Source organism: Abrus precatorius, unplaced genomic scaffold (assembly GCF_003935025.1).
Source record: "Abrus precatorius isolate BTA unplaced genomic scaffold, Abrus_2018 Scaffold9, whole genome shotgun sequence".
NCBI lineage: Eukaryota > Viridiplantae > Streptophyta > Magnoliopsida > Fabales > Fabaceae > Abrus > Abrus precatorius.
The window spans coordinates 34,890,818-34,916,223 of record NW_020874439.1 but is presented as its reverse complement, the minus strand read 5'-3'; the positions used below and the strand labels follow the sequence as shown (position 1 = coordinate 34,916,223).

The window sequence follows — 25,406 nt, the reverse complement described above, 5'->3', positions numbered from 1 at the left end:
AATCTTCACGTTCTGTTAATCAATAATCACACGTTGCAAGGATCAAATTCAATGCCATCATTAGTTCTTTTATATTGTATACTATAAGAGGAGCACCGTGCTGTGAACTTTATGTCAATAAAAATAGCTTTCTAGATCAATCATAAAATAGAAAGCAAAGTCAACCAATAATCTCTTTTACTCATGAAAAAATGTTACCAACATATTGTTAATTATTAAAATATAGGAGAGAGATAATTATTAAATCAAGAATAAATTATATACAACTTTTTATCATTTTTAATAAATGTTAATTATTGTATTAAAAAAAATGGTATTGCATCCCTCACTTCATCAATGATGGGTTGTTTTATTATTATATTCGAAGGAACCAACAAAGTGTTGAAACAAAATTGAAAACATCCAGAAGGTCGAACGATGATTTGGACCCTAAAAAAAATAGTGAGATAGAAGACCCAAACAGTAAAGGGTCTAAAATCTGTTTAGTTTGACAAAAAACATTAAAAAATTAAAAAACAGAAAAACATAAAAGCCAACATGGCGTCGCCCGGACTCGAACCGGAGACCTTCAGTGTGTTAGACTAACGTGATAACCAACTACACCACGACACCTTTTTGTGTTAGATTTATAAACTTCTTTCAACTTAAACGGCACAAGCGATTGATAATGTTTTATTTTTCACGTTTAAATCTATTTTAAGGGATAAATAAACAAAAATATTTATTAAAATATATAATATTTTCTTTTATCATATTTGTTATAAAAGACTTTTTCTAAGACTATATGATCTTGGTCTCGTAGGGACATATGTGTATTCTTTTTCTTGTAAATTATAGAATTTTGACACTGTTCCCAACACACCTAATAAATTTTCCTATCATGGGAGCATTTAAATATACATTGCCCAACATTTTATACCGGTTGTTTGATGGTCATAGGCAGATACAGGCTGTTCAAGTTGGATTCTACAACCTTGGTCTTCACGCATATTTAAAATGCTCTATGTGATGCCTTTGGAAAAATTAACAAAACTTATTCTTCAAAAGCAAGTGCCACTTTGGCGAAAGGAAAGGCAACAATTAGGCACATACTAAAACAAAAACTTGAAAAAGTTAAGAAGACTCAAAAACAGGAAAGGTCCAAATTGAAAGCCAAGAAAATAGGAAACCCACCATTCATTCTTCATTCATTCACACATGTAATTAAAATAGGCTGCTATAACACGTTGCTGACCTATTCTTTGCATTTGGTACACACATGCTTCTCGAATTTCTCGGGTTCTTTCACTAACCCCGTTATATTTTTTATCACATTATACATATAAAACCACCCTCACATTCCTCATTTGTTGTCAAGTCTTGCTCCGCATCCTTCTTGTTTCACAAGTTTCCTTGGAGGCGGAGCATATCTCTTACCTCTCTCTCTCTCTCTCTCTCTCTCTCTCTTTTGTTCTGTTCTCTCTCAGTTCTCAAAATGGCCACCAACAGATGGTTGAAACCTGAGGTACTTCCATTTTTCTTATATGTGTACATAGTATATACTAGTATGAATTTGTTTCTTTGTTTATTTATGATTTTATATATTTTATTGTGTTTGAATTCACGTTTAAATAGCCATCGATGTACATTTATTATTTGCAACTTTTGCGATAGATACATGTTTATAGGGGTTTCCAAATACATGTGTGAATGTGATGTAATGATATCTAAACGGGTTTTGTTTTGGTTCTTGTAATGTGAACAGGTATACCCTCTTTTTGCTTCTGTTGGCGTGGCTATTGGGATCTGCGGTATGCAACTTGTTAGGAATATAACCACAAATCCTGAAGTCAGGTTTGGGTCTTTCATCATCATCTTTTGTTGTTGATTTGGGTTTCTTTTGATTTTTCATTGTTCAGATCCAATGTTTCCTCTGTCAAAATACAATCATCGGCCAATGTGATGCCTTCAAGGAATCGTTAGACATGCAGCTATGCAGAATTGAATCATAATCTTTGAAAACTTGTTATTTTTCTTTTGATCTATTCCCTATATTATGCATAGCAATATTTTGTTGCCTTAAAAATAATTTAGTGTATGTTTAGAAATAAAGAACATGTTGGATTCATGTTTGCCGTTGTGTAATTTGCTTCTTTTGGAACTCTTTTCTGATCTATAATTTTTGAATTTGATTATGCTCTCAGGGTAACCAAAGAGCACAGAGCTGCAGGAATTCTTGAGAATTTTGCAGAGGGAGAGAAATATTCACAACATAGCCTGAGGAAGTATGTTCGCAACAAGACCCCTCAGATCATGCCATCCATCAACAACTTCTTCTCTGATCCAAATTAAAACAAGTGCCTAACTTTTTGTCTAAGAAATTTGATTCATGGGTTTTAAGTTTTGGCTCTCCGGTGTTATGAATTGAGAAGTAGGACAAAGGAATTTGATTTTTCATATACATATTTTGATTTGTACTTTGTCGATGGATGACATTGAATTTCCCTAATAATAAAGTTCTATTATTCGATGCTGTTATTTAAATTTTCATGCATTGTTCGTCAAATGATTAGTTTCAACCCTTTTTTATTTTAATTGAGAATTCATTAATAAAATATTAAACAAGAAATTACTAAGGATACAAAGATTGGGTTAAATGATCACCTGTTGTATCCCAAAATTTTCGCACCTTTGAGAACAATAGGAGAAGATCATAGTGCATATGATGAAGATCACTGAAGCTTGCAGCACATTTAGATTCAAACCATTAGTAGCTAACATACCTGCTAAGCCTGAAAATCAAATGTACCAATTAGTCATTGAACAAGTAAGATCAAATTTCTAATGAAAGCAATATTATAGAAGGTGAATCAAAACTTGATCCAATTTTTTGTGCTTTTATCAAATATTATCTATTGAGTAGGCAATTATTTAGGATAAAGTGGATCACAGATATATTCTTATAAATTATAATGTGCCAATGATATCAATCACCAATGAGCTCCACTTTATGTGGGATTATGCTTTCACAGTCATGTATAAAAAGATCAAATTCAAATCAGATACTTATCTTCAATTTTTCTATTATTGTTGTTTTGTTACTAAAGATATAAGAAAGAAGCTAGAGATTAGGGTATGTTTGATTTCTATTTTTTTAAATTTTTTTTCTAAATATAGTATAAATTTATATTATATTTAGAAATAAAAATAGAAAAATCTTTTTAAAAGAGAAATCAAACATACTCTAAATAATCATCATTTACTAATTTGATTGTCATAATTTTATTTTTTTTTATAAATACCCACTCTTAAAACCAAACCACTAGGTTGGAAGTTAATAATTTAGTTCTTGAACTTTATTTTAGTTTAATTGTTTACTCTTTTTTTTTTAAATTTGGTTCAATTTTTCAATAATGAGGGTGACAAAAGGAAATCATATTTTTAATAGTCAAGACTATTTAAATAAAAAAAATAAACTGAAGCCAAATAAATAAATAAAAGAATAAAATAAATTAAGATTAAAAGTAAAAATTAACTTACTAATTCCACCTTCATTATCCCTTTCATTTATATTTCTGCATAAGAGATTGGGGTGACAGAAAAATAACAAAAAATGGGCTTAAAAAATAGCTTGGTTGGTTTATTATTTTTTATATTTTTAGAGTATGTTTGAGAAAAAAATTTTGGATGGGAAGAGGGATATATTTTTAAATTTCAAATTAAAAAAATTACATATAATTTATGATAATAAACATATTATTAATATATTTATTTAAAATATAAATTTTGCACTTTTTTCTTCTCCCATTGAAAATCTCCTTCCCAAACAATCCTTTTATAATACACACACAAAATATTTTGAAGATAAGTGTCTTATTTGAATTTGATGTATTGTAAAGTTAAATTTTATAATTAATTAAAACAAAACTATGCCCCCTGATATGCATAATGTGCACTAAATTAATGGGAATTGCAAAAGGCAATTCCTTCATTTGACCGTTAAATGCGCAAATTTAAAATATTATTGACGTTGCCATATAAATCATTGACCAAGAAAGGCCCAATAAAAACGAAAAAAAAAGAAAATCAAAACTAGCCGTTACGGTGCTTTCTCTGCAAGTTTCTTTCCACTACGAATCCCTAATTTATTCTCATCTTTTCCCCCTTTTCAAACCAGTTCATTTTGCTCACTGTTCTAGTGATTCGATAACTGAAAAAGGCGTTCCCATTTTGCCTCATTGTAGGAAAAAAATTCCACCCATTTCAAAATCTACACTTGTGAACGTTCTTTGGTTCATTCCATTGGAAATTAATTAGACTAGCCCTTGAGTGTGTATACGTAACAGAAGAAAGGGCATGGCTGCAAGAACAGTTGCGAAAGACATAATCACTCTTCGTGGTTCCGCAGCAATCGTTAGCGAGTTCTTCGGTATTCACTTGCCTCTTTTCATGGTTCCCTTTTTCTGTTATTTCTTTCATTTTTGCATATTTGGGTAATTTTCAATTACGAACTTATGTCTGATTTTTATTTTTTTGTTTTGTGATCTTTTCAATTCAGGATATGCTGCCAACAGGTTTGATCCCGTGTTCTTCAATTTTAAGAAAATAAAATGGGCATTATTTTTCACATTTCAATTATGTGGCTTAAAATCTTTTGGTATTAACAAGTATTTAACTTGGGAATTTGATCAGCATTCTTTACAACCGTGGAGTGTATCCAGAAGAAAGCTTTGTGAAGGTGAAGAAATATGGCCTCCCCCTGTTGCTTACTGAAGATGAGGGTGTTAAATCTTTCATAGCCAATTTAACTGCTCAGCTCTCTGGTAACTAACACTCCTAATTTGTTTCTTTGTGGTGCTCTTTATCATTTCTTAACATCCATCAGGTATAAAATAATGGGAGTATTAAAAAGTTCATTTTAAAAAATGATTTTGAATTTAAATCTTTCTTTCTTATGATTAATTTTTACTTGAGAGTAAGTAGTAGTTGTAGTAGTTCAGTTGTGATATCATTGTTAACCATAGTGCTGTATGATCTTTGAATATTGGAAAGAATGGCTTGAAGCTGGCAAGTTGCAGAGGGTGGTTCTTGTTATAATGAGCAAGGCTACCAGTGAGGTTCTTGAGAGGTGGAACTTCAGCATTGAAACTGACAGTGAGGTTGTTGAGCAGGGGTGAGTAACTTGGTATAACTACATCCCAGTCGAAGTTATTTTCCTTGCAAAATTTCTCCCTTAGTTTATTATGCATTTCATTATTTATTATTTGTTGGTTTTTTTTCAGTGTCTCGAGGGAAAAGAGTGACAAGGAAATCATGAGAGAGATACAAGCAATTATGAGGCAGATTGCTTCAAGTATCACCTATTTGCCATGCCTGGATGAACCTTGTAAGAACCGAGTGTTTCACCAATTATCATGAGAGAGTTGCCAGGCCATGTGCATTGATTTTTCATATTCTTCTTCATTTCATTTTTATTTTATCTCCCAACTGAACCTAGCTATCTTGTTTCAGGCGTTTTTGATGTTTTAGCGTATACTGACAAAGATGTGGCAGTTCCATTCACTTGGATTGAGAGTGATCCAAAACTAATTGCAAATCCGCAAATGGTGAAATTGCATTCATTCGATACTAAGGTGGAATTTTGGTTTTGCAATTTGGTCATTTATCTGAATGACATAGGTTGATTAATTTGGCTAATGCTAATATCTTGTTTTGGCTTTGCAGATTCATAAGGTTGACACACTTGTATCATACAAGAATGACGAATGGGATGAGGAGTAGAACCAGCCCTGTGCCTGGATATTTTGTTCAAATTCTGTCATTTTTCTTCGGGTCTTGAGTGAACTTTCTATTGTTAAGATGTGTACTGTGAATTGTGAATTTCTATTCACATTTGTAGATGTGTGTACTAATGTGGGTGTGCTAGCTTCTGTTTGTTCGACTTCTTGTGGCAGACAGAATTGCCATGTAACTGAGTTGTAAGGGTATCTCAAGAAATCTCTCAATGTTCTGTTCGAAATTCTGGTTGAATCAATCACACCTAGTAATATGAATTTTTTCTTCTGTAAGGTCTTCTTGCAATTAATTGGTTAAAAACTATGTTGCGGTTGAATCAATCACACCTAGTAATATGAATTTTTTCTTCTGTAAGGTCTTCTTGCAATTAATTGGTTAACTTGCAATTAATTGGTTAAAAACTATGTTGGAGACAGTTGAAATTAATTGGTTAAGCGAAGATTTTGCTGGATGCTGGTTCAGTTTTTTCACACAACCAAGAGACAGACTGGCCTTTATGGACTTTCGAAGCACTTCCGTACTATAAAGTTTTTTTTGTCATATGAAATGTCGGCAAATCCATGTGAAATGTTTATATGAGCCAAAATAACCTCAGGTTTAGGACTCAAACCACTTGACAGGCAACAACGAACTTATATTGTAACAAATCAACGGGCTAAGGAAACTAAAGGCAAATGCATGTGAAACACAACACCAACACCAACACCAACACCAACACCAACGTTTCCACTTTCCAGGATGGCAGGCTTGCTTGTGTTAAATATTGACATTACGTCACACCTTGCCTCCCTTCAGAAGCAATAATAACATCAGTCAAGTATTAAATTCCGTATAGAATTCTGAGGACTTCTGACAAGTAATAAATTCCAAACAAAAGTTATTTAATTAGAATAAACTGTTGCGATTGTTCAAAAGATTTCTGCTTAGGCGGCGTGTCAGAAAAAACATGCAACCGTCCAGGTGATGAAAATGTTATTATTGTACAAAGGGTTAACTAAAAGAAAGTAAAACTAGGAGATGAAAATGATCCACTATGAAACTTGACAATAATATGTTCTCACTGCAAATGCATATTTACAGACATGATAAGGCCAGTGATCCGAACGGAATTTGTGCAGAGGGGACTAGTTCATTTTTCCTATCATAAAACTATAAACAGCATTATCAAAACTAAAACAAATACAGTTCCAGGTTAGTGCGCACATATATCAAAGATCTGAACAGCCCCACCACAGTTCTCCATACTTTTTATGCAAATAGCTGAAGATTTATCATATTATGCACCTGCTTTCAGCTCACACCACGGTATATGGCACCATGACGGAGATCATCCATATTGTCAATATTTCTGTAGCCATCAAATTCTCTTAGACATGTCCAACCTCGGCGTGCCAGAAAATCCCGGTAATCATCTTCGGTGTAAAATATCTTCTCTTCAGTATGCACAGGGATATGGTCAGACTCATCATAGAGGCATACTTTAATGGCCATTCCTGCAATGGTATAATTTAGTGTCACGGCAATCTTGCTCGTCCATTCCATGTAAAAGGACAGGAAGCAATCTTAACATGCAATACAGTTTATCCTCTGAATTTAAGGACAAAATCAACTGATGAACTTAGAACTACACTAAATGGCTAAAGCTCCTGGATAATAAAAGCAAAACTAAACAATTAAATACAATAACTAAAAGAATAAACTGAGCCTAACCTTCATCAAGGTGAAGAGTGTAATTTCCTATAGGCATGTCACGGTCAATACTTCTGATAATCTGGTCTTCATCCTCCAACCAAAATGCACGTTTAGTTCTCAATCTAAAAGCAGCTCTAATTGCTTCCTTGATGGCTTCTGGAGTGCCATCAATACCTATTCGTCTTGTATAATCACCCCATTTGACTGATATAACCCTTCCACAACATGACTGACTTTCCCCACCTGCCAAGATGGGAATAATAAGAAGCAGAAATAAGAATTAAGAAAACAACTAAGCTACAGGAAGGGAGAGGGGTAGTTCTTTTTGTTTCCATTTTTATTGGGGAACGGAACAATGAAATTTATTTTTCTGTTTTTCATGTTCTACAAAACTGCTTCCAAATATTAATATAGGCTGCTGCCACATATAATGTACATTTATCAAGACACAAAATGATTAACTTTCCTGTTCTCTGACATTTTCTCTTTCATTGGAGAGCAAGCACAGATCAAACTACGAAGCTTTACATAGCTTACCATTCCCAGGAGTCTCTCTCCAATTCCAAGGAGGGACTCCACTCGCTGCAACAGCATCAGCTGTGGTAATGGCAAGAGGATGTCCATCATGATCCAAACTTCTCTCAAGATTGAGTGTTGGTCTTCCACTAGCTAAATGCGAAGAATTTGAGAATTATGATAAACAAGAAGTAGCAAGTACTACCACGGAAAACATGAATGAATAATCATCTAAAAGAGATCATATATACATATATATATATATAAGTCCTTTTCAATAAACACTCCCCTGAATTGGTATAAACTTCATTTTCATTTCCAAAATGCTAAAAATAGTGGTAGTTGGTATTAAATACTGACTTTGGCCAGTAAAATGCTGCAAAATACTGACACTTGAATTTAGAAAAACTCATCAATGCTAGGCAATAAGCAGTATCCATATTTCCTCCTACTATATGATCAAATACTTATTTGTTTGTCCATAAACTTGACATTTTTCTCAAGAGAAACAGATAAATGATAAGAAATAAACAGCAAGAATTTTTTCATCCACTATATGTAGAAATAATTACCAGACCATACATAAAAAGAATGAGTTCTTAGTAAATACAATTTCATTATTTATGTCCCTCCTCTTCCCATCATTTATGAAAACCTTTCCCAGCATAAGAAACATCAGAACGCTAAAAGGTCATCTAAATTAGTAGTTTAATTTCCATGCAATGCATGAGTACATCAGCATGATTTTTCCTCACAGAAGTTTAAGACTGGAATGTAGTATATATATTACTACTTATCAGTCAGTACAACAATCTAGAACTAAACCAAAATGCCACATGCAATTAAAAACTCACATGATTCATGCGCTAAAAAATATGAAATAATCAAGGACACAAGTAAACAATAATGCAGAATAGAAAGTAGGAAGCCGACGGTTGTATTACAATGACATACCTTCAACTGGCCCAAAAGAGATGCTGGTATCATCGATACCTGTACAGCAACCTAATCAGTCAAATAACTGTTCCTAAAGATGAAATGAATGAAACTGTAACTTCACAGATATCCAAATTACTTGGGAATGACAACTGGGGAGGCTTTACTGAAGAGTGATAGTTTAACATTACAGGCGTTAAATTTCCCTTTAATTTTTTTGTGATTTAACTATCCTATGTCAAAAATATTACTAGAGATACAGAACATAGCCGCAAGCCCAAGATCAGCAGATATAGGTTGATGCTCACTACTGAAGGGTAGAATGCTATAATATAAACCAAGACATAAATGTGATTTCCAAGGAGACTTCCTAACGTTATACAGGACAACTGAAAGCTTCTTCCTTGCTCCTTCAAATTTGTGTATCCCAAAACAATGTAAAGAAGTGAAGGCTAAATGTATAAAAGAAAATCACTACACACCAGCAACTTTAACCAATATATATATATATATATTTACTTATTTATTTCAGGAAATTTGGAAAGTGTAGTCTATTTGGCAGTTATGACTATGGGAGTTAGGTTTTCTCAAGTTAGGTATTTCATCGTATGATGTGTGTGTTAGGTTCAACTTATTTTTGCTAGCTTTCTAAAATAGCTTTTCAAAGATATGCAATTATTTTCCTAGAATTTAAGCTATCACAAACATGCACTAAATGCATTTTGGAAGACAAGAAACAGAACCTAATATTCCTAAGCAAGAATGTTGGAACAAGATAACGAAGTACCCTCCATTTTCAGACCAAAACTGTCAGAAATTGAGAACTACAGACAGTTTGGTTTTTCCTAATGCCACTTACACAGACTCTTTTAAAAATTTGATAAAGCATCCACCTCAGATGTCAAGTTTTCCCACTTCCTGTCAAGCTTAGATGCAATATGCTAATAAATATTGGGCAATTTAGGTTGCATAACAAGCATAGTAACCTATAGAATTTAGGTTTGATTCCCACTTAGAGTAAAAGATTTGACTCCTAGACTAATTACCACAGAAGCCAAATTCTTTTTAAAGATGCACAGTATAATAAGATTCATTAACAGTATAAAAACCTTCACACCCTACACTGACATGTATATTTTATATTACACCCATCAAAGAGCTCAAATTGACCAAATCCAACATGGCAAGAAAATCAACTATGAGAGCAACCAATTGAACAAATCCCTAATACCTTTATCAGCAAACTGCATAAAAGAATCAACTTTAGGAGGAGGAGTAGGGCTCTTGTACTGCACACTCTTGCTCCTCTCTCTGAGGATCTCATCAATCTCTTTGTAATAAGACATCTTAGCAGAACCACTCCCTCCTCTATCTTGTTGCTTCGCCTTCTTAAACTCCTTCAACAAGTTCCTCCACTTATCAGTGCACATCGTTGGAGAACGATCGAAACCCTTTTCCCTCATCTTCGCCGAAATCTGTTCCCACAAGTGCTTGTTCGACTTAGAAGTGTTGAAGAGCGAATCCATCTCACGCCGAAGCCCAATGAGGCTTCGCGTCTCGTCTTGCACCCAAGTCTCGGCGCGTTTCTTCGGCGCCTTGATCTCCACCTCCGGGTCCTCGCCGCTGCTCTCGCCGAGGATCATCGGCGGCTGCTGGTGGTGCGGCGGCGGCGGCGGAAGCTCGCCGCTGGACACCACCTCGATTATCATGTCTCGTGCCCCTTCTTCCTTGTAGAAATCGATGGGACGAGGTTTCTCCGATAAATACATGGTTTGGTGTGTGGTTTTGGTGCTGAGGTAGTTTTTTGGGTTCAATTGAGGAAGACAAAGAGAGAGGGACGAGGATTGATGTTCGTTTAGCTGTGTGTTGTAATTGTAAATTTTGAGGATTTTGTTGGGTAAAAAATTGAAGTGTTTTTGATTTGGGAAACAGAGGGAGAAGGTAAGTTTAGGGGTTTGTGTTGTGTTTGTAAATATGTCAGCGTGAAGCAAAAGCTTTTGTGTGCGGTGGAAAGGGATGAGGTAGAGGTGGACCGTGGACGTGTCTGTTTCTCTTTTACAAAACTTCTTTTTTTTCTCCATTAACGATATTCAAAATTTCTTAACTTTAATCTTTAAAGCTTAAAATAATAACATTTTATCAAGTTTTATATACAAATATTTATTTTTTTAAAACATAAAAATGTAATAAATATTGTGTTTTTAATAAAGCTTTTAAAATGTTTAAACTTAATCTTAAAAGTTAAAATAAAAAATATATGTAAAATTAGATTGTGTTATTATTTCTTTTACGTGTTATAATCTTTTTATCAGAGATATTAATATCATATATTTTAGCAATATTTAGTTACAATTTTATTAGTAATTATAATTTATATCAATTTATTTTTTATTCAATAAATCTCAACTCCTAATTATATAACTTATAACCTATTTTAATTAATAAAAAAGTACAATGAAAATGTATATCAAAAAGTATACTGCCGTTATGATAATAATTATCTTTTTTATTTAGAAACATGTTTATGTTATATATATATATTAGAGAAATAAGAAATCCGTCATATTTTATTTTTTATAACTGTAAAACTGTATGAGAAATCATAATACTTTAAGAAACAGAAGCATAATTTGGCATAATTTTAACTTGTGCATCGTGTAATAAGTATACTATTTGGCTTTTTTTTATGTTATCTAAAATTTCCAGATGGTTTTATTTTAAGGAAACGAATAGAATAATTAGTCAAGTGCAGGTTTCGGATTCAAATTATGCTTCTCAAATGAATTCTTAATAAATGAAATAAATTGAATTTGAGTTTTTTTAATCATACAGGAAATGTATAATTTATTTTAAACAACTTGTTTCTTTAAAACATAAAAAAATTAATTGAGAGATATTCTACAGACTAAAAAAATATAAATGATGAAAATTATTAAATATACCAACTTCTAGTTATTTTCTTCTACGAATGTTTTTTTGAAAGTTTACCTAAACAAAAATTTCTCAGAGAATCATTATACTATATTTTTGATAAACTTTTCTTTTATTCTGAATTAAAATTAATAAACAGTCAACAGAAATTTTTTCTTAAGGGTATTTCAATATTTTCATTTTCGTTTTCAAAATAAACAAAATAAAGTTCATTCATGTCAAGAGTAAAAATAAAAAATGGTGATGGGATATTTATTTGTGTAACCCTGATAAGATTTAAAGCTAACAAGTTGATAATTGAATCCGCAGTGGCACATCCAATCATGACCCTATCCAAAACAAACCGACTATAATGCAAACCACTCATTTGTCAGCCTCCATTAAAAGGTTAATAACTTCTTTACCATTTACTTATCCACACCTTAATATATATGGAAAAACCTCGTTGACTTAGCCAATGGAATCCCCACTCCTTCCCATGTTTGACCTTCTATCTAACTTGTAGAGTCACTATTTGTTTGGTCATCAAGCCTTTCATTTAAACCTATATCTAAACACAAGTAGACAGGTCTAGCAAATGTTAAAAGCATGTGCTAGATAGACAAAGTTGTTGTCTTGCTTTGCAAGTCATACAAATTTTTACAAGGTAATTAAGGGGAATATTAAAAGCATTTTTTATTAATTGCTGAAAAATTATTAGCACTCAGCCATTCACAGTATCTTAGACCCTTGAGAAGGAATTGAACCCAAGTAATTTCATGTGTTCAATAAAGTATTTTAGTATAACTTCTTATATGTTTAAAACATTTTTATGGATTAAAATTAGAGTTTTACTTTGACAAAATATCCTTACTTAATGTTGTTGTGAGTTGCTGAAATGAAATTATAATTATAATTAAAAAAATATTAAAAACACTTAATAAATCACACATGAAATTTGTCTTCAGTAATAGCGTGTTAACTAGTAACTAATATGTTACATGTACTGAAATAGAGACAACTAGAGGTTAAATAGTTTACTTCAACCATGTAATCATATGTTTTTTCTTCTTCTTACTATCTTTTGTTGTTCTATTATAATTTTCTAATTGCTATTTCAATACATGCAGAAAAACATGTATTACTGTATTAGGCGTTTAAACTTAAGTTTACAAGAAGACTTAGTCAAAACGATATTATTAGTCAAGATAAAAAGAATATCCAAAAAGTATTATAGAATTATATAAAGTTACGTTACGTATCTGAGATGTAGCTATGCAATAAATTCTCTATCAAACGAAATTCAAGGTTTAATTTAGACATGCTATGTCCCAAATGAGCCCATCTAGCTTAACCACTTTTTACCAAAAATATTTTTTGATTCATTGGAAAGGAAAGGACCCACAAGAGTTATAAGTAGATGATGGGTATGAAAAAATCTCAAGTTGCTTGTGCAAATTTTTCTCTGATCCAAAATAACACCAAACGAAAAATGGATTCTGGCATGTCCTGGGCTGATCAATGGGACACCAACCCAGACCCTCATCCGGGATCAGAGAAAGACAAGAAGAAGAGCAAGGATGGGTCAAGTAAGAGCAGTTTTGGGAAGACTGTGATGAGCTTCAAATGGATCAAAGAACTTCGCAAGAAATCTAATAAGTGATGATGAAAACATCATCATTGGTACTTGTTGTTTGAGAAGCCTATGGCTCTCTGAATTTAAGAATGCAACAATGTAATTGACCTTGTTGAATTAAATAAAATTCACCTTCACCTTCCTTAGTTTGTTGTCAAGACATCAAAAATCATGCGCGTCTTTTAATTTATAAATTGTATTCAAACGTATGTTATACCAAAATGTCCACTATTGTTTCACAGTTAATTTTGTTTACCAGAAAACTTAAAGCCAAAACAACAGGCATGATTTTCTTGAACCACACACTTATTGATTCACGTTCTTAGTGGTATAAGAGTTAATTGATATCTCCTTTGCTGTAAAATTTTATCTAGTTCTCACAGTTTAATTATTATAACAAAATTTATAATTGTTAAAATTTAAAAGATATAAAGTTATTTTTATATTTTGTATATATTCGTTATTCTATGTATTTAAAATAAAATTTATATTTATTAAAATTAAAAATATTTAAAGTCGCTTTTATATATAATTAATAAATTTATATATTATTTTATATATCTATAACAAAATTTATAAATAAATTTACTATAAATTACATAAATTAAAAACTAATTAATAATAGCAAAAAAAATGAAAAATAATTAAATTTAATAATAATATTTTTTATAAATTATGAATTGAAATTATAATTGATTTATATTTATTATCTTTAAATTGTATTTAAATAAATTTTATTACAATTTATGATTGTTAAAAGTGATAATTCCTAAAAAAAATTACAAAAAATTTAAAAAATAATTGTCAAGTGTTAAAAAATAAAAAATATTAATTCAATTGAATGAAATTTTTTTATAATCGAACAAAAATATTTTTATAAAAATTTGTAAAAAAATTATTTTAAAAATTTAAAAATAAAAACAAATCTAATAAATTTGTTGAGTTACTTTTTAATTGAAAAATTTATACATTTACTTTAAGTTATATTTAAATTTGAATAATATTAATTTAAATTATTTTATTAATTAGTTTAATATAATTTTTATTTTAATATATATTTTAAACCTTAAAATATACTTTGAATTAATAATAAAACAACACTTACGCGATAAAAAAAATTATTACCAAATGTTAAAAATTAAAAAAAAATAATGAATTATTAAATTACCTTTGAATTAAAAAATTATATTTATTTAATATAATCTATATTTTAATATTTAAATTATATTAAATTAAAATTTATTGAAATTAATTATAATATTTTATATAACTTAAAAATTATAATTATAATTAATTCGTACCTATTAAAATAAATTCGTGCATTACACGAACATATATATTAGTTGAAATTAAAATTTACTTACTAATCTAATTAATATTTATTTATTTATAACTACTTTTGTGTAGGCTGCTGAGAATATTGATTAAACCTTTAAATTATCCTAAGATCCAATAAGAAGCTCACACCACAAAGATAGATATCAACCATACTTTTAACAATATCAATGTTGTTCTTTGTTGAAAAGTTAAAAATCCAACTTGCATGTCCTTCAGAAGCTCGGGATAGGAGTTTTGAAGAAGAAGAAAAAAAAGAAGAAGCTAGTTTACTGTATACATTCTAATTAAAAGTATGTTAACATTTTGTGCTTTTTGTAAAAAATGTTTAAACTTGAAAAAACATATTATAAGCTGTTTATTTATTTTTTGACATCAAAATAAAAGAAATTAAAATAAAAATTTAATTTAAAGTTATAAGAAAATAATTATTGAAAAAACATACAATATTTATTCTTAAAAATAAATTAATACCATTAATTTTTCTCTCTTTATCAAATCCCATAAATCTCTTAAATACTATTGACTGTTTTTGGGCAAAATAATCTTGGTTGGATAAGGGTAAATCTTTAAAAAAGGGCCCCAAGCCCATCAAGACAGCTCACGATGGGCCAATAGTGGGCTACCCAACTAAACCGCGACAGCTCCCCAAACTTCAGTACTTCACTCTCCTTGGTTAGTCTTGTAATGAATGGAGTCCATTCTATCAAAGTCAAAGCCTCATTATTCATATTTTATGAATTTCGAAATTCACAAGAAGTTCAATTACGTCATAATATTTTCCGCCCAAAACAAAATTTCCCTTCGCGCTCGTCAAGGGAGAAAGAAAACAGAACAGCTGGGAAAATGACGGAAACTGAAGGAAAGTGTGAGAAAATGGACAAACAGAAGAAAGGTGTAACTCTGCTAGCCTTCACCGGAGCTGCTGCAGTGCTCGCAATTGCCGCGAATCTTGCCATCACCGCTGTCAAGTACCACAAGGATAAAAATGTGAGGAAGAAGAAAGGTACTCCAGTACTCCTTCTTAAAGTGTTCAAATTTTCTCTTACCCTAAGCTTCTCTGCAATATGCTTGCTTAGTACTCAAACTGTTAAAAATCAAGATCGTTTCATTGAAACCACTTGGAAAACTTTTAGATCTTGCAGGTTCTAAGGTGCGTGTTAACCTATCTGCATCTGAGATTCTTAAGTTAGCAGATCAAATAATTGCTGAGTCAAACAAGGTCCATAATTCTGTTGCTTCCGTGCCTCTCGACAAGGTACTATCGATTCGCATCTGTGTGCTACACTGGTCTCATTGTCTGTTCTTGTCTTCAAAATAAGTTAGCATTTGTTTCGAAACGCATCGTTATTTTTTTCCTTTCATTGGCGAAGTTTTTTGAATTATGTCGTGAACAAATTTTGCTATTGGATCAAGGCGAAGGTGTGTCATTGTTTTTTCAAATCATATTGGACGTGTTATTGCTGTCTGTGTTTACCTTTGCTTGTGTTTATTTATTTGTTATGCGTTTTCTTCCCTTTTTCTTCCTTCTATGTACTGTTTCCTTAAGATGATTGTTTTATGTCGACAAAACTGCAGGTTACATATGCAAATGTTATATCACCTCTGGCAGAACTGCAATCACAGCAATTCCCTTTGATCCAATCTTGTGTGTTTCTGAAGCTGGTATCTACTCGTGGTGATGTACGTAAAGCAAGTGCAGAAGCAGAGCAAAGAATAGATGCTCATATTGATACCTGCAGGTTTGCTGCCATTTATTTAGTTTCTTACTCTATTTATGATTTCTTTATCATGCTGGTCATGTACTTTTGATGGTGCATAAATGCCCCACCAATGCATGGAATATAGGTTGGATGTAGTATTGCCTACTCTCACTGGTTTCAAAAAATTTGCTGGACTCAGACAATGAGGGCAGTGGATAATCTTACACTACCCTGGCATTAAACTTCAAGCATTGCTTGATAGTTTCATGGATATTGCTAGTTTGTCTTTTCCAGATCACACGTCTTTTCATTTCATCAATTATGAAACTGAATACTGTGTTGTTCCATGCAAGTGGATCAGAAAACGCGAAGATGTATATCTTGTTGTTAAAGCATTTGCAGTAAGGGGGGAGTGGATGAATGCTGAGGCCAAACGCTTTGTTCAAATTCTGGTAAGAACTAAAGAGTTGTCTGGATTGTACTTTTGCTTTAATTTTTTTATCAGGGCAGAGATTTGTCTGGAAAATTTATGACATCAATTTGTTATTGCTTGTATCATTCTATGTTTGAAATCATGAAATCCAGATTTGATTCTTTCCTAATCAGTGACAGGTTAGAGACTTTGAGCGAAATGGATTGAACCTCACAGCAAGCAAAAGAGAGGAGTTGGTGCGTCTGAGGGCTCAGATCGATGAATTAAGCTTTAGATATATTGAAAATCTCAATGATGAAAGCACATTTCTTCTCTTCAATGAGGCAGATTTAGCTGGATTACCTTCAGAGTTTCTCAAGGTTTAGTATAATTATTTTTCCCTCCAATTAAAAAGAATTTAGAGGTTAATAGTTTGTCTCTACACATGATTTATGATAGAAAATTATGGCATCACTTGATCCATGGAGCTAACCACATCTAGTAAAAAAAGACTTGACTGTTGTTGTATTCTTCCATCAATCAACATAACACATGTAGGCATGTTTATGAAATTTTTTCTTTCCCTTCCTAGTCAACTATTAAATGGTTGCTCTTAAAATATGAACTTTCAAATTTATATCTTATATTATTATTTTATTCTAAATCCTTTTTCTTCTGTTATTTGTTCAGACATAAATTTCATAATACTTGTCTCTGTGTCAAACACTTTTCTTTCTGGGTGAACTTGGAATGGATGTCTGTTCCTTGAACTATGAATTCCTAAGTGGTAGGTGGAAACATAACATGACTCTTTCACTGTGTTCGTGACTGGGACAAAATAGTGGAGCTGTGGAAGTAAGGGAAAGGGATGGGAGAAGGACAACTATATCACTCGTATGTATGTTTGGGAGTCTTATTCATAAAAGAAGGGGACATGGAGTAAACTGTTTCCTCAATTTTTCTCCAAGAGATGTATTTATTTCCCTCCAAATCACCCCCTTCCCACACTTGAAAAAAAACGTAAAATGATAATTTGATCTCCATTTACTTCCCCTTTATTTGGTCTCAAACAAAAAAAAATGTATTTCTCTAATTTTTTCCTTATTATATACATCCATTCAAGAAGATGAATACTGTCCTTCTCCTTCCTTTTGAAAACCATCCCCTCCCATTTCAGTCTATATAATCCCAAATCCAGCCTGGAAGTATGAAATCATGCGACTACAAAAAGAAGAATTCAAAGGAACAGTTATTTTAGAAATTGGAAAAAAGAAGAAGAACTATACACAATGTAGAATTTAAGATTAATATAATATTTAACTGATTGGACTATTAGATTGATCACATACTTACTCCAGATAAGCATAATATATTTACCTGATTTAACTCTAATCAGGCTTTCATTCATGGCATTTTTATGGAAGCTCATTACTGCTTTTGCATTGTCTCCTATTGTTAAACATTTATTTATTTATTTATTTTTATTTTCTGCTTGTTAAGTTATTGAAATAAATCCATTTCTCCACAGGGTTTAAATAAATCTGAAAATGGGAAATTGAAAATTTCCCTGAGAAGTCATCATGTCACAGCTGTACTTGAATTTTGCAAGGTATGTCGATGAAGTATAACTAATAGCTGTACATTTATTATCCGAGGTGTTATATTTTGGAATGAGATTAAATTGGTTCTTGCATCCCTTGTACACCAATAATGAGAAGCAGCTGACTTTCAGTTGTTTTGGTTTAATAAATGGTATTCTTTTAAGGGTTTAAAATTAGTGACTTCACTTGTGACTAATACTTTTCATGGGAAATTGACCTGGAAAAGACAGAGATCTGGAATGATGCCCTTCACTTTATGATTCTATTTTTAAAAGCATCTTGTATGAAGAGCTGCTGTTTTTTGGGTCACTGTGACTTGTTTTTAATTTTTATTAATAATTCACACTGAATTATTATTTTTAATTATTGTAATGGTTGAAAAATTAATTGATTGTGTTGCTTAATGTGACACAAAAATGCAGCTGCTAACTTGCTAAGGGATTTATTGACATAGATGATAGAACTTATTACTTTATTAGAACACTTGAATATTTCCATAGGCATAAGCACAAATTTTATTCATCTCAAAAAAACATCCAATTTTTCACCTAGAGTCTTGCATATCTTTGTGTATATTTTCTTTTATTTAAGGTATACTATACTAACAACTAACAAGGTCTATATTGAACAAATGAAGGTTGGAAATACAAGGCGAATGGTATCGGGGGCATATGGAAATCGATGTGGAGAAATCAATCTTTCTATTTTGGAAAGCCTGGTAATTTTCATTGATGCTACTCTATTAGGATTAAGGTCATTGACATGCTATTGTTATTGTACTTAAATGAATAATGATTATTAAGTTTTAAGACATTTGAATTTATTGGCTTTGAATGAATACAGTTCAGTTGTAATTTTGTATATGATTATGACAGATGTTACTTGTTGTGTAATGTTTATTGGGTTAATTTGAGCATCTTTCATATTGCTTTCTACAGTTCTTGATTTCATGTTTGTTCTAAACATGTTAATTGGCATAATCATGATAAAGTTTGTTGATGTTGATATTCCATTCTTGTGATTCAGGTGCAACAACGACATAAATATGCTCGTTTACTTGGCTATTCATGCTATGCAGAGTATGCCATTGATGTTAGAATGGCAAAGACACCAAAAAAGGTTTGTAAATTTGTTGTAGAGATGCAGTGATGTATTTTCCATCAGATGCACTAGAAAGCTAGTTAGATTATACCGTGAATTGCATCTCTTTTTGGTTTGCAAAGTCAGTGGAAGAGTGTTCATTCAAGTTTTTTTTAAAGTTGAATTTGTAGATAAATTTGTCTTAAAGAAGAACAAAGTAAAACTCATCAATGTATCATGTGAACCAGCCTCTCTAATTACACCCTTGTATTTTATAATCTACTTTCCTTGGTGGTCTCCAAAAGTCTTCTTTGCATGTTACTAAATCACTTTAGATGGTTTTTAGTCATCTTTTCTGACATCTCTAATTTAAAATTTTAAAAAAATGTTCAACAAACTTTCTCAGGTCAGACTTGTCTAATAGCTGTTGCCTGCTGGATGATATGGGGAACGTAAACAATGAAATGAGAATTGGAGATGTTATCTTGTTTCTTTGCCATAAACTGAGTGTAATTTGAGACTTTACTATAGTTAATCATGTACCATTTTTTCCTATCCATGATGCTGATGTCTAATTTAGGATTTTTTTTATATCCAAATTTCATCCAGGTGTTTGAGTTCTTGAAAGACATATCAACAAGTTTAACTGACTTGGCCACAAAAGAACTTGATATCTTGAGAGATTTGAAGGTTTGCACATTTTTGGTGTATGCCGTTTGCTTTAATTTATATATTGCTCATTACAAATTTATTGTGACATCAGAAGAAAGAGGAAGGGGAGTTTCCATTTGGAGTTGAGGATCTACTATATTATGCAAAGCGGGTTAAAGAGCAGGGTTATGATTTAGACTTTGAAGAGATCAAGCAATATTTACCAATTAGTTTAGTTCTATCTGGGATCTTCAAAATTGTCCAAGATTTATTTGGTAATTTTTTGTCTCACAATTTGTTTGTCTTTATGTTTTATTGCCCTGATGATTAGATATGTACTTAATGTGGAAAGTAACTGGAAGCATTTCTTGATAATACATTTACAGTTCAGGAATAGTGAACCATTCAACTGGTCAACAATGTTCATATAGTGGTTCATGATGAATAGCCATTTGCTGACTATATTAACTGCTTGAGTGTTTAACTGTTCCTGAGCTGAAATATTTCATTATTTTTTTTTTTGTAATTTTCTAATGTTTGATTTCTATGTTGTAGAATGTACGGTGATACCTTATTCTTGTTATTTTCCCTATAGGTTTAAGGTTTGAGGAAATTGCAGGAGCTGATGTTTGGCATGGTGATGTTCGTCTTTTTTCAGTGCTTGACTTAAGTTCTAGTGAACTCTTAGGTTATTGCTACCTTGATTTGTTCTCAAGGTTGAGCTTTTAACGATTTTTGGTTCATTAATTTTATTTACTGGTGAAAGTTGAAAATAGGTTTGTGTTGTTTATTTTAACAGGGAAGGAAAATATGGTCATACTTGTGTGTTGGCTCTCCAGAACAGTGCATTAACAATCAGTGGGGCACAGCAGGTTTCTTTTAGAGGATAAAGTTATTTTTTTTAATTTTCTGATTGTAAGCAACATTTCCTGTAGAAGCCAGTGTTTTTATATAGATTTTGCTGTGGTGGTTTATATCTGGTTTCGGAGGGCTTTTAAAGATGTTCAATCTGTATACATATCAGATAGAGTCACTTCCTTAAAAATAAAAGACCATGCAATGAGCAAAAGAGAGAGGCCTTAAACTCAACCCTATTTTTTGTTTGGTTTTAAACCCTTACGGTGATGCCAATTTGTTCTTACCTGCATGTTTGTTTATGTAGATACCAGTTGCATTGCTAATATCTCAGTGTCAGAAGGATGCTGACAGTAGTTCTGGATTATTACGGTTTTCAGAAGTGGTCAGTCTTTTCCATGAGTTTGGTCATGTGGTATGTTTGCTTTCATATCCATGAAGCTTGTTTTCCTAGTCAGAATTATATTCTTATCTATCATGATTTGCATTATTATTCTTATATTTGCCTTGGTTGGGTTTTGGGAAAAGGGGAATAACGTGAAAGTTGTGTAAAGCTTAGATCCTTTTCTTAATATCTTGACACTTACATGATATGTAGAACAGTTACAAGCATTGTTGTCAAACTCTTGAGTGAGCTTGGAGATTCAGACTAGTTTACAATTCTAGGCAGAGAAATCATTTAACTCTCAAACTTGTTTTAAAATAAAATCATGTGGATTCGGTAAACTTGTACAAACTCATAAAATTGCAAGTCAAGAAGTGAGTTTAGGGTAGAATTAGGGTTGAAGGCTAAGATTTCCTTGGGAGAAACAAGGTAGAATAGAAATTAGGGGATTGAAGGTTCATTGGATTTGTGAGGCAAAGAAGACTGTGCAGAGTCTGCAGACAATAAGAAAGGATTTTGGGTTGGCGGTTAGGGTGCTGCAAATTTTTAACTTGGGTAGGAGTCATTCATTACATGACAATTTATTAAAATGATGTTAGCTGGCACTACTTCATATGCTCTTCCCTTGGCTGTTTATCCACAGGAAGGGCTAGGTTAAAGAATGGAATTGGAATGCCTAGTGCCTACTAAGCTTTGGTTAGTAAAAGATGCTTGAAGTGAAATGTCTACATTTATGATGAATACTGCTCAGGCATCTGCATATTATAGTAGCTTTTGGACATTTAACAAAACTGAGTATTAGATTTTTATGATTAGTTACTGCACTATCTCAGTAATTAATTACATTCATTCTGTCAATAGCTTGAATTTGAGTATATATTAAGCAGTATTTTTGTGCAGGTGTGAGATATTGTAATGCATAGTTAAATATAGTTTTGTTTGCACATGATTTATTGTTATTCTGAAGATTTATTGAAATCACTGTTAGGTTCAACAAATTTGCAACCGTGCATCATTTGCTAGAATTTCTGGATTATGTGTTGATCCTGACTTTGTGGAAATACCTGCTCAACTGCTAGAAAACTGGTAACAACATTAATTCATATTCTTCCTTATTCTAATTCTAATTTAGTTTAAACATTCTATCAAAAAATTAATTGAACATAGATTCACTCTTCCGACTTGTCTAAATTGTAGGTGTTATGAAAGCTATTCTCTAAAGTTGATTTCTGGATTTCATCAGGTGAGTTTCACCAACACTCTCTCCATAATTTTCTGAAGCTTAAGCGGCTTGATGCGGCTTGATTTTTCTTGATATGTAGTTGTTTTTTGAGGTCATCTCAATCCGTTACGTCTATATAATGCTTCGTGGAACTATTTTATTATTAATTTTGTGACTTGCAGGATATTACAAAGCCCATAAAGGATGACATATGCAAATCAATTAAAAGATGGAGGACTTCCTTTTCTGCACTTAAATTGAAGCAAGAGATTCTATGCTGTATGCTGTTTTATTTTTTTTTTCTTGACAATTGAATGTCATATTTCCTAGTTTTTCTTATATTAATTAGTGCTTATTTAGATTATCTTACTCTGTTGTAAGGAGTCAATCACAATGAAAATTGTAGTTCCTTTTTATGATAGTTACATTGCCATATACAATGGTTTGATCTCAACAAAATAAGAAATAGTTATTGTCTGGGATTTTACTTAGATCCTACTACTTTTTTTATGCAAATTTCATTTTTGGCATGAAAAATGATTTAGTACAATGGTGAACGTGTTTGTTAATATCATTCCTAAACATAGTCAATTTTCTTAACATTGCTTCTTTTGAAATCAATTCTACCAAAATCTAAACCTAACAGAACCTCAGTCAATGTCTGTATATTATGTGTATATATAATCAATGTATGCATGACATACTTGTGTAAGAGTAAAAGTGGAAGTGTCAGGTTAGGTAAGTAACTGGAATGGTTATTTTCTATTGAAGAAAGGTGAAATGATTAGATTAGTCTTGTGGACTACTTAATTATTTTTTATCACTTTTCAATTGCTATTTAAGAGTCAGTTGGCTAATATTTTTCATTTGTATGGTGTTTACAAAGATTGAACTGAGTAATTACTTTTTATCATTTAACTTAAGCACCGCTTGCTATCAGGTCTTTTTGATCAAATCATACATTCTGCGGATAACATAGACATCCAGGAATTATTCAAGCATCTTCATCCCATGGTAAATGATTTAACATAAGCTGTAATTTGAATTTCTATGTTTGTGATAAAAGGAGTTAAAGGAAGTTATATGTAAATTTCATTTCCCAGGAGATGTTGGGCTTGCCGATATTAGAAGGAACCAATCCAGCATCGTATTTTCCTTCTATTGTCATTGGTTATGAGGCAGCTTGCTACAGTCGTATATGGAGTGAGGTTTGAATAACATGCTACTTCTTTTGTGTTACCCTTGTCAAAATTGATAATAGTTTTGATTGCAAACATCTTTTAATTTTTAATCATTCATATGTATTCTTCTCACTTTTTTGAATATTTATTTCTGGAAAAATTCTTCCCTAATAATTGAGTTTGAAGAATTAAAACTGAAACCTAAAATATTTCAGGTTTTTGCTGCTGATATATTTGCCTCAAAGTTTTGCAATGATGTCTCAAACCAGCATGCTGGCATACAGTTCAGAAACAAGGTAACTGATAACACGGGCATTCTTTTCTTCCTCCCAAAATTATATTGACTTTTATATGAAAATTGTACCAAAAATTCATTCCTAAAATTTTCATTCCCAGTTTCACGTTGTTCTAATTGTTATAAGAAGAAAGATCACATGCAGCAATTTAAGCGGATCTCAGATTGCGACTGTTAAGTTTAGTAGTTTTATTCGCGTGCTTGATTTAAAACATTTGCAGGTATTGGCCCTGGCTGGAGCAAAGGATCCTATTGAAGTGTTATCTGACTTTCTAGGAAGAAAACCATCAATTCAAGCTTACGTTGAGACCAAATCTAAGTATGCTTTGTAAGCCTTTTTCGCCGAGCATGTATATTGTCAATCTTCCTTTCCTAGTATTACTTTTAGTCTATTCACGGTTTACTTCTGATTTTTTGGGAGCACTGATTTTCATTGAAAATCCATAGCTGTGTAAAAATGAGTATTTTATTTTTATTATATAAAAAATTAATAAAAAATGTGTGCATGTATATGTGTGCGCCATTGCATGCATTTAGCTGTATTTAATAAGATGTAAGATAAATTAATTTTAATCATATAATTATGGTGGTTTGATTTTATTTAAATTTAAATTTAACTATTTAGAATTGGTATGATCAAAATAAATTTTTTTCATGAAAAGATACTTTCACATATCAAAATAAGCACGCACCCATTAGCACACTGCCAAATATTTAAGAATTAGTACTTGAATAAATAAATGTCGAATACTTCAAACATCAATTAATTTATTATGGACATCGTATCATGTATGCTAATTCTTATCATTTTTTTGTCTTCTAAAATTGTTATATTTATGGACACATTTATTTTGCATTAAAAAATTATTATATTTTAAATAATTATTTTTGAACGAATCCTGTAGGATCTATTTGGATTATAAATTGTGGTTTAAATTAATTCACGATTTCAAATTTTATATATGTGGATATGTAAAGAGTTAGATTTTATTAGATTTAAGTTGTACAATTCACTTTTAAGAATTTATTCAATACATCATAACTAATAGTATATTAGATTCCTTCTCTTTTGAGATATTAAAATGTATTACAATTTAGTTTATTTAATATAAATGATTTTTTAAATTTGTATGATTCTTCGCATTATTAATAATTAATTTTAAATATTTTAATATAATTTATTCATTAAATGGACTAACTCTCTAACTTGATTCAAAATAG

General features: G+C 31.5%; 5 protein-coding genes and 1 non-coding gene across 9 annotated transcripts; 4 read left to right on the top strand and 2 right to left on the bottom strand.

Annotated features, from left to right (window-relative positions):
- Positions 1–538: 538 nt before the first annotated feature.
- On the bottom strand, positions 539–612 carry TRNAV-AAC. The gene has a single exon. It is a non-coding gene; the product is annotated as a tRNA-Val (tRNA).
- Positions 613–1,373: 761 nt separating this feature from the next.
- Positions 1,374–2,418, top strand: LOC113850569. The gene is made up of 3 exons (XM_027481152.1): positions 1,374–1,504; positions 1,745–1,833; positions 2,184–2,418. Exons 1-3 carry the CDS (start codon positions 1,475–1,477, stop codon positions 2,329–2,331), a joined length of 267 nt encoding a protein of 88 aa, XP_027336953.1. The 5' UTR covers positions 1,374–1,474; the 3' UTR covers positions 2,332–2,418.
- Positions 2,419–4,335: 1,917 nt separating this feature from the next.
- On the top strand, positions 4,336–5,760 carry LOC113851445 (mitotic spindle checkpoint protein MAD2). Of its 2 annotated transcripts, XM_027481931.1 has the most exons (7): positions 4,336–4,408; positions 4,538–4,553; positions 4,672–4,802; positions 5,032–5,152; positions 5,262–5,365; positions 5,491–5,612; positions 5,704–5,760. In XM_027481931.1, the coding sequence occupies exons 1-7, from the start codon at positions 4,336–4,338 to the stop codon at positions 5,758–5,760; spliced, it is 624 nt and encodes a 207-aa protein (XP_027337732.1). The 2 variants fall into 2 exon arrangements, with proteins under 2 accessions (XP_027337732.1, XP_027337733.1); XM_027481932.1 differs by lacking the exon at positions 4,538–4,553 and having other exon boundaries at positions 4,336–4,407; positions 4,667–4,802.
- A 516-nt stretch (positions 5,761–6,276) lies between these two features.
- On the bottom strand, positions 6,277–10,896 carry LOC113849472 (trihelix transcription factor GT-1-like). The gene is made up of 5 exons (XM_027479400.1): positions 10,151–10,896; positions 8,938–8,976; positions 8,005–8,136; positions 7,486–7,710; positions 6,277–7,268 (listed from the first exon to the last, which is right to left on the bottom strand). Exons 1-5 carry the CDS (start codon positions 10,686–10,688, stop codon positions 7,066–7,068), a joined length of 1,137 nt encoding a protein of 378 aa, XP_027335201.1. The 5' UTR covers positions 10,689–10,896; the 3' UTR covers positions 6,277–7,065.
- A 2,425-nt stretch (positions 10,897–13,321) lies between these two features.
- On the top strand, positions 13,322–13,492 carry LOC113851590. The gene has a single exon (XM_027482106.1). The coding sequence runs from the start codon at positions 13,322–13,324 to the stop codon at positions 13,490–13,492; it is 171 nt and encodes a 56-aa protein (XP_027337907.1).
- Positions 13,493–15,608: 2,116 nt separating this feature from the next.
- Positions 15,609–24,532, top strand: LOC113850421 (probable thimet oligopeptidase). Of its 3 annotated transcripts, none has more exons than XM_027480966.1 (20): positions 15,609–15,806; positions 15,937–16,058; positions 16,379–16,542; positions 16,865–16,955; positions 17,116–17,295; positions 18,444–18,524; positions 19,154–19,234; positions 19,543–19,635; positions 20,206–20,286; positions 20,360–20,522; positions 20,843–20,963; positions 21,047–21,119; positions 21,410–21,517; positions 22,476–22,573; positions 22,685–22,730; positions 22,892–22,988; positions 23,650–23,723; positions 23,813–23,917; positions 24,106–24,186; positions 24,407–24,532. In XM_027480966.1, exons 1-20 carry the CDS (start codon positions 15,647–15,649, stop codon positions 24,515–24,517), a joined length of 2,130 nt encoding a protein of 709 aa, XP_027336767.1. In that variant the 5' UTR covers positions 15,609–15,646; the 3' UTR covers positions 24,518–24,532. The 3 variants fall into 3 exon arrangements, 2 of the variants coding, with proteins under 2 accessions (XP_027336767.1, XP_027336768.1); XM_027480967.1 differs by having other exon boundaries at positions 15,609–15,814; positions 15,954–16,058; XR_003502204.1 differs by lacking the exons at positions 23,650–23,723; positions 23,813–23,917 and having other exon boundaries at positions 24,407–24,474.
- Positions 24,533–25,406: the final 874 nt, after the last annotated feature.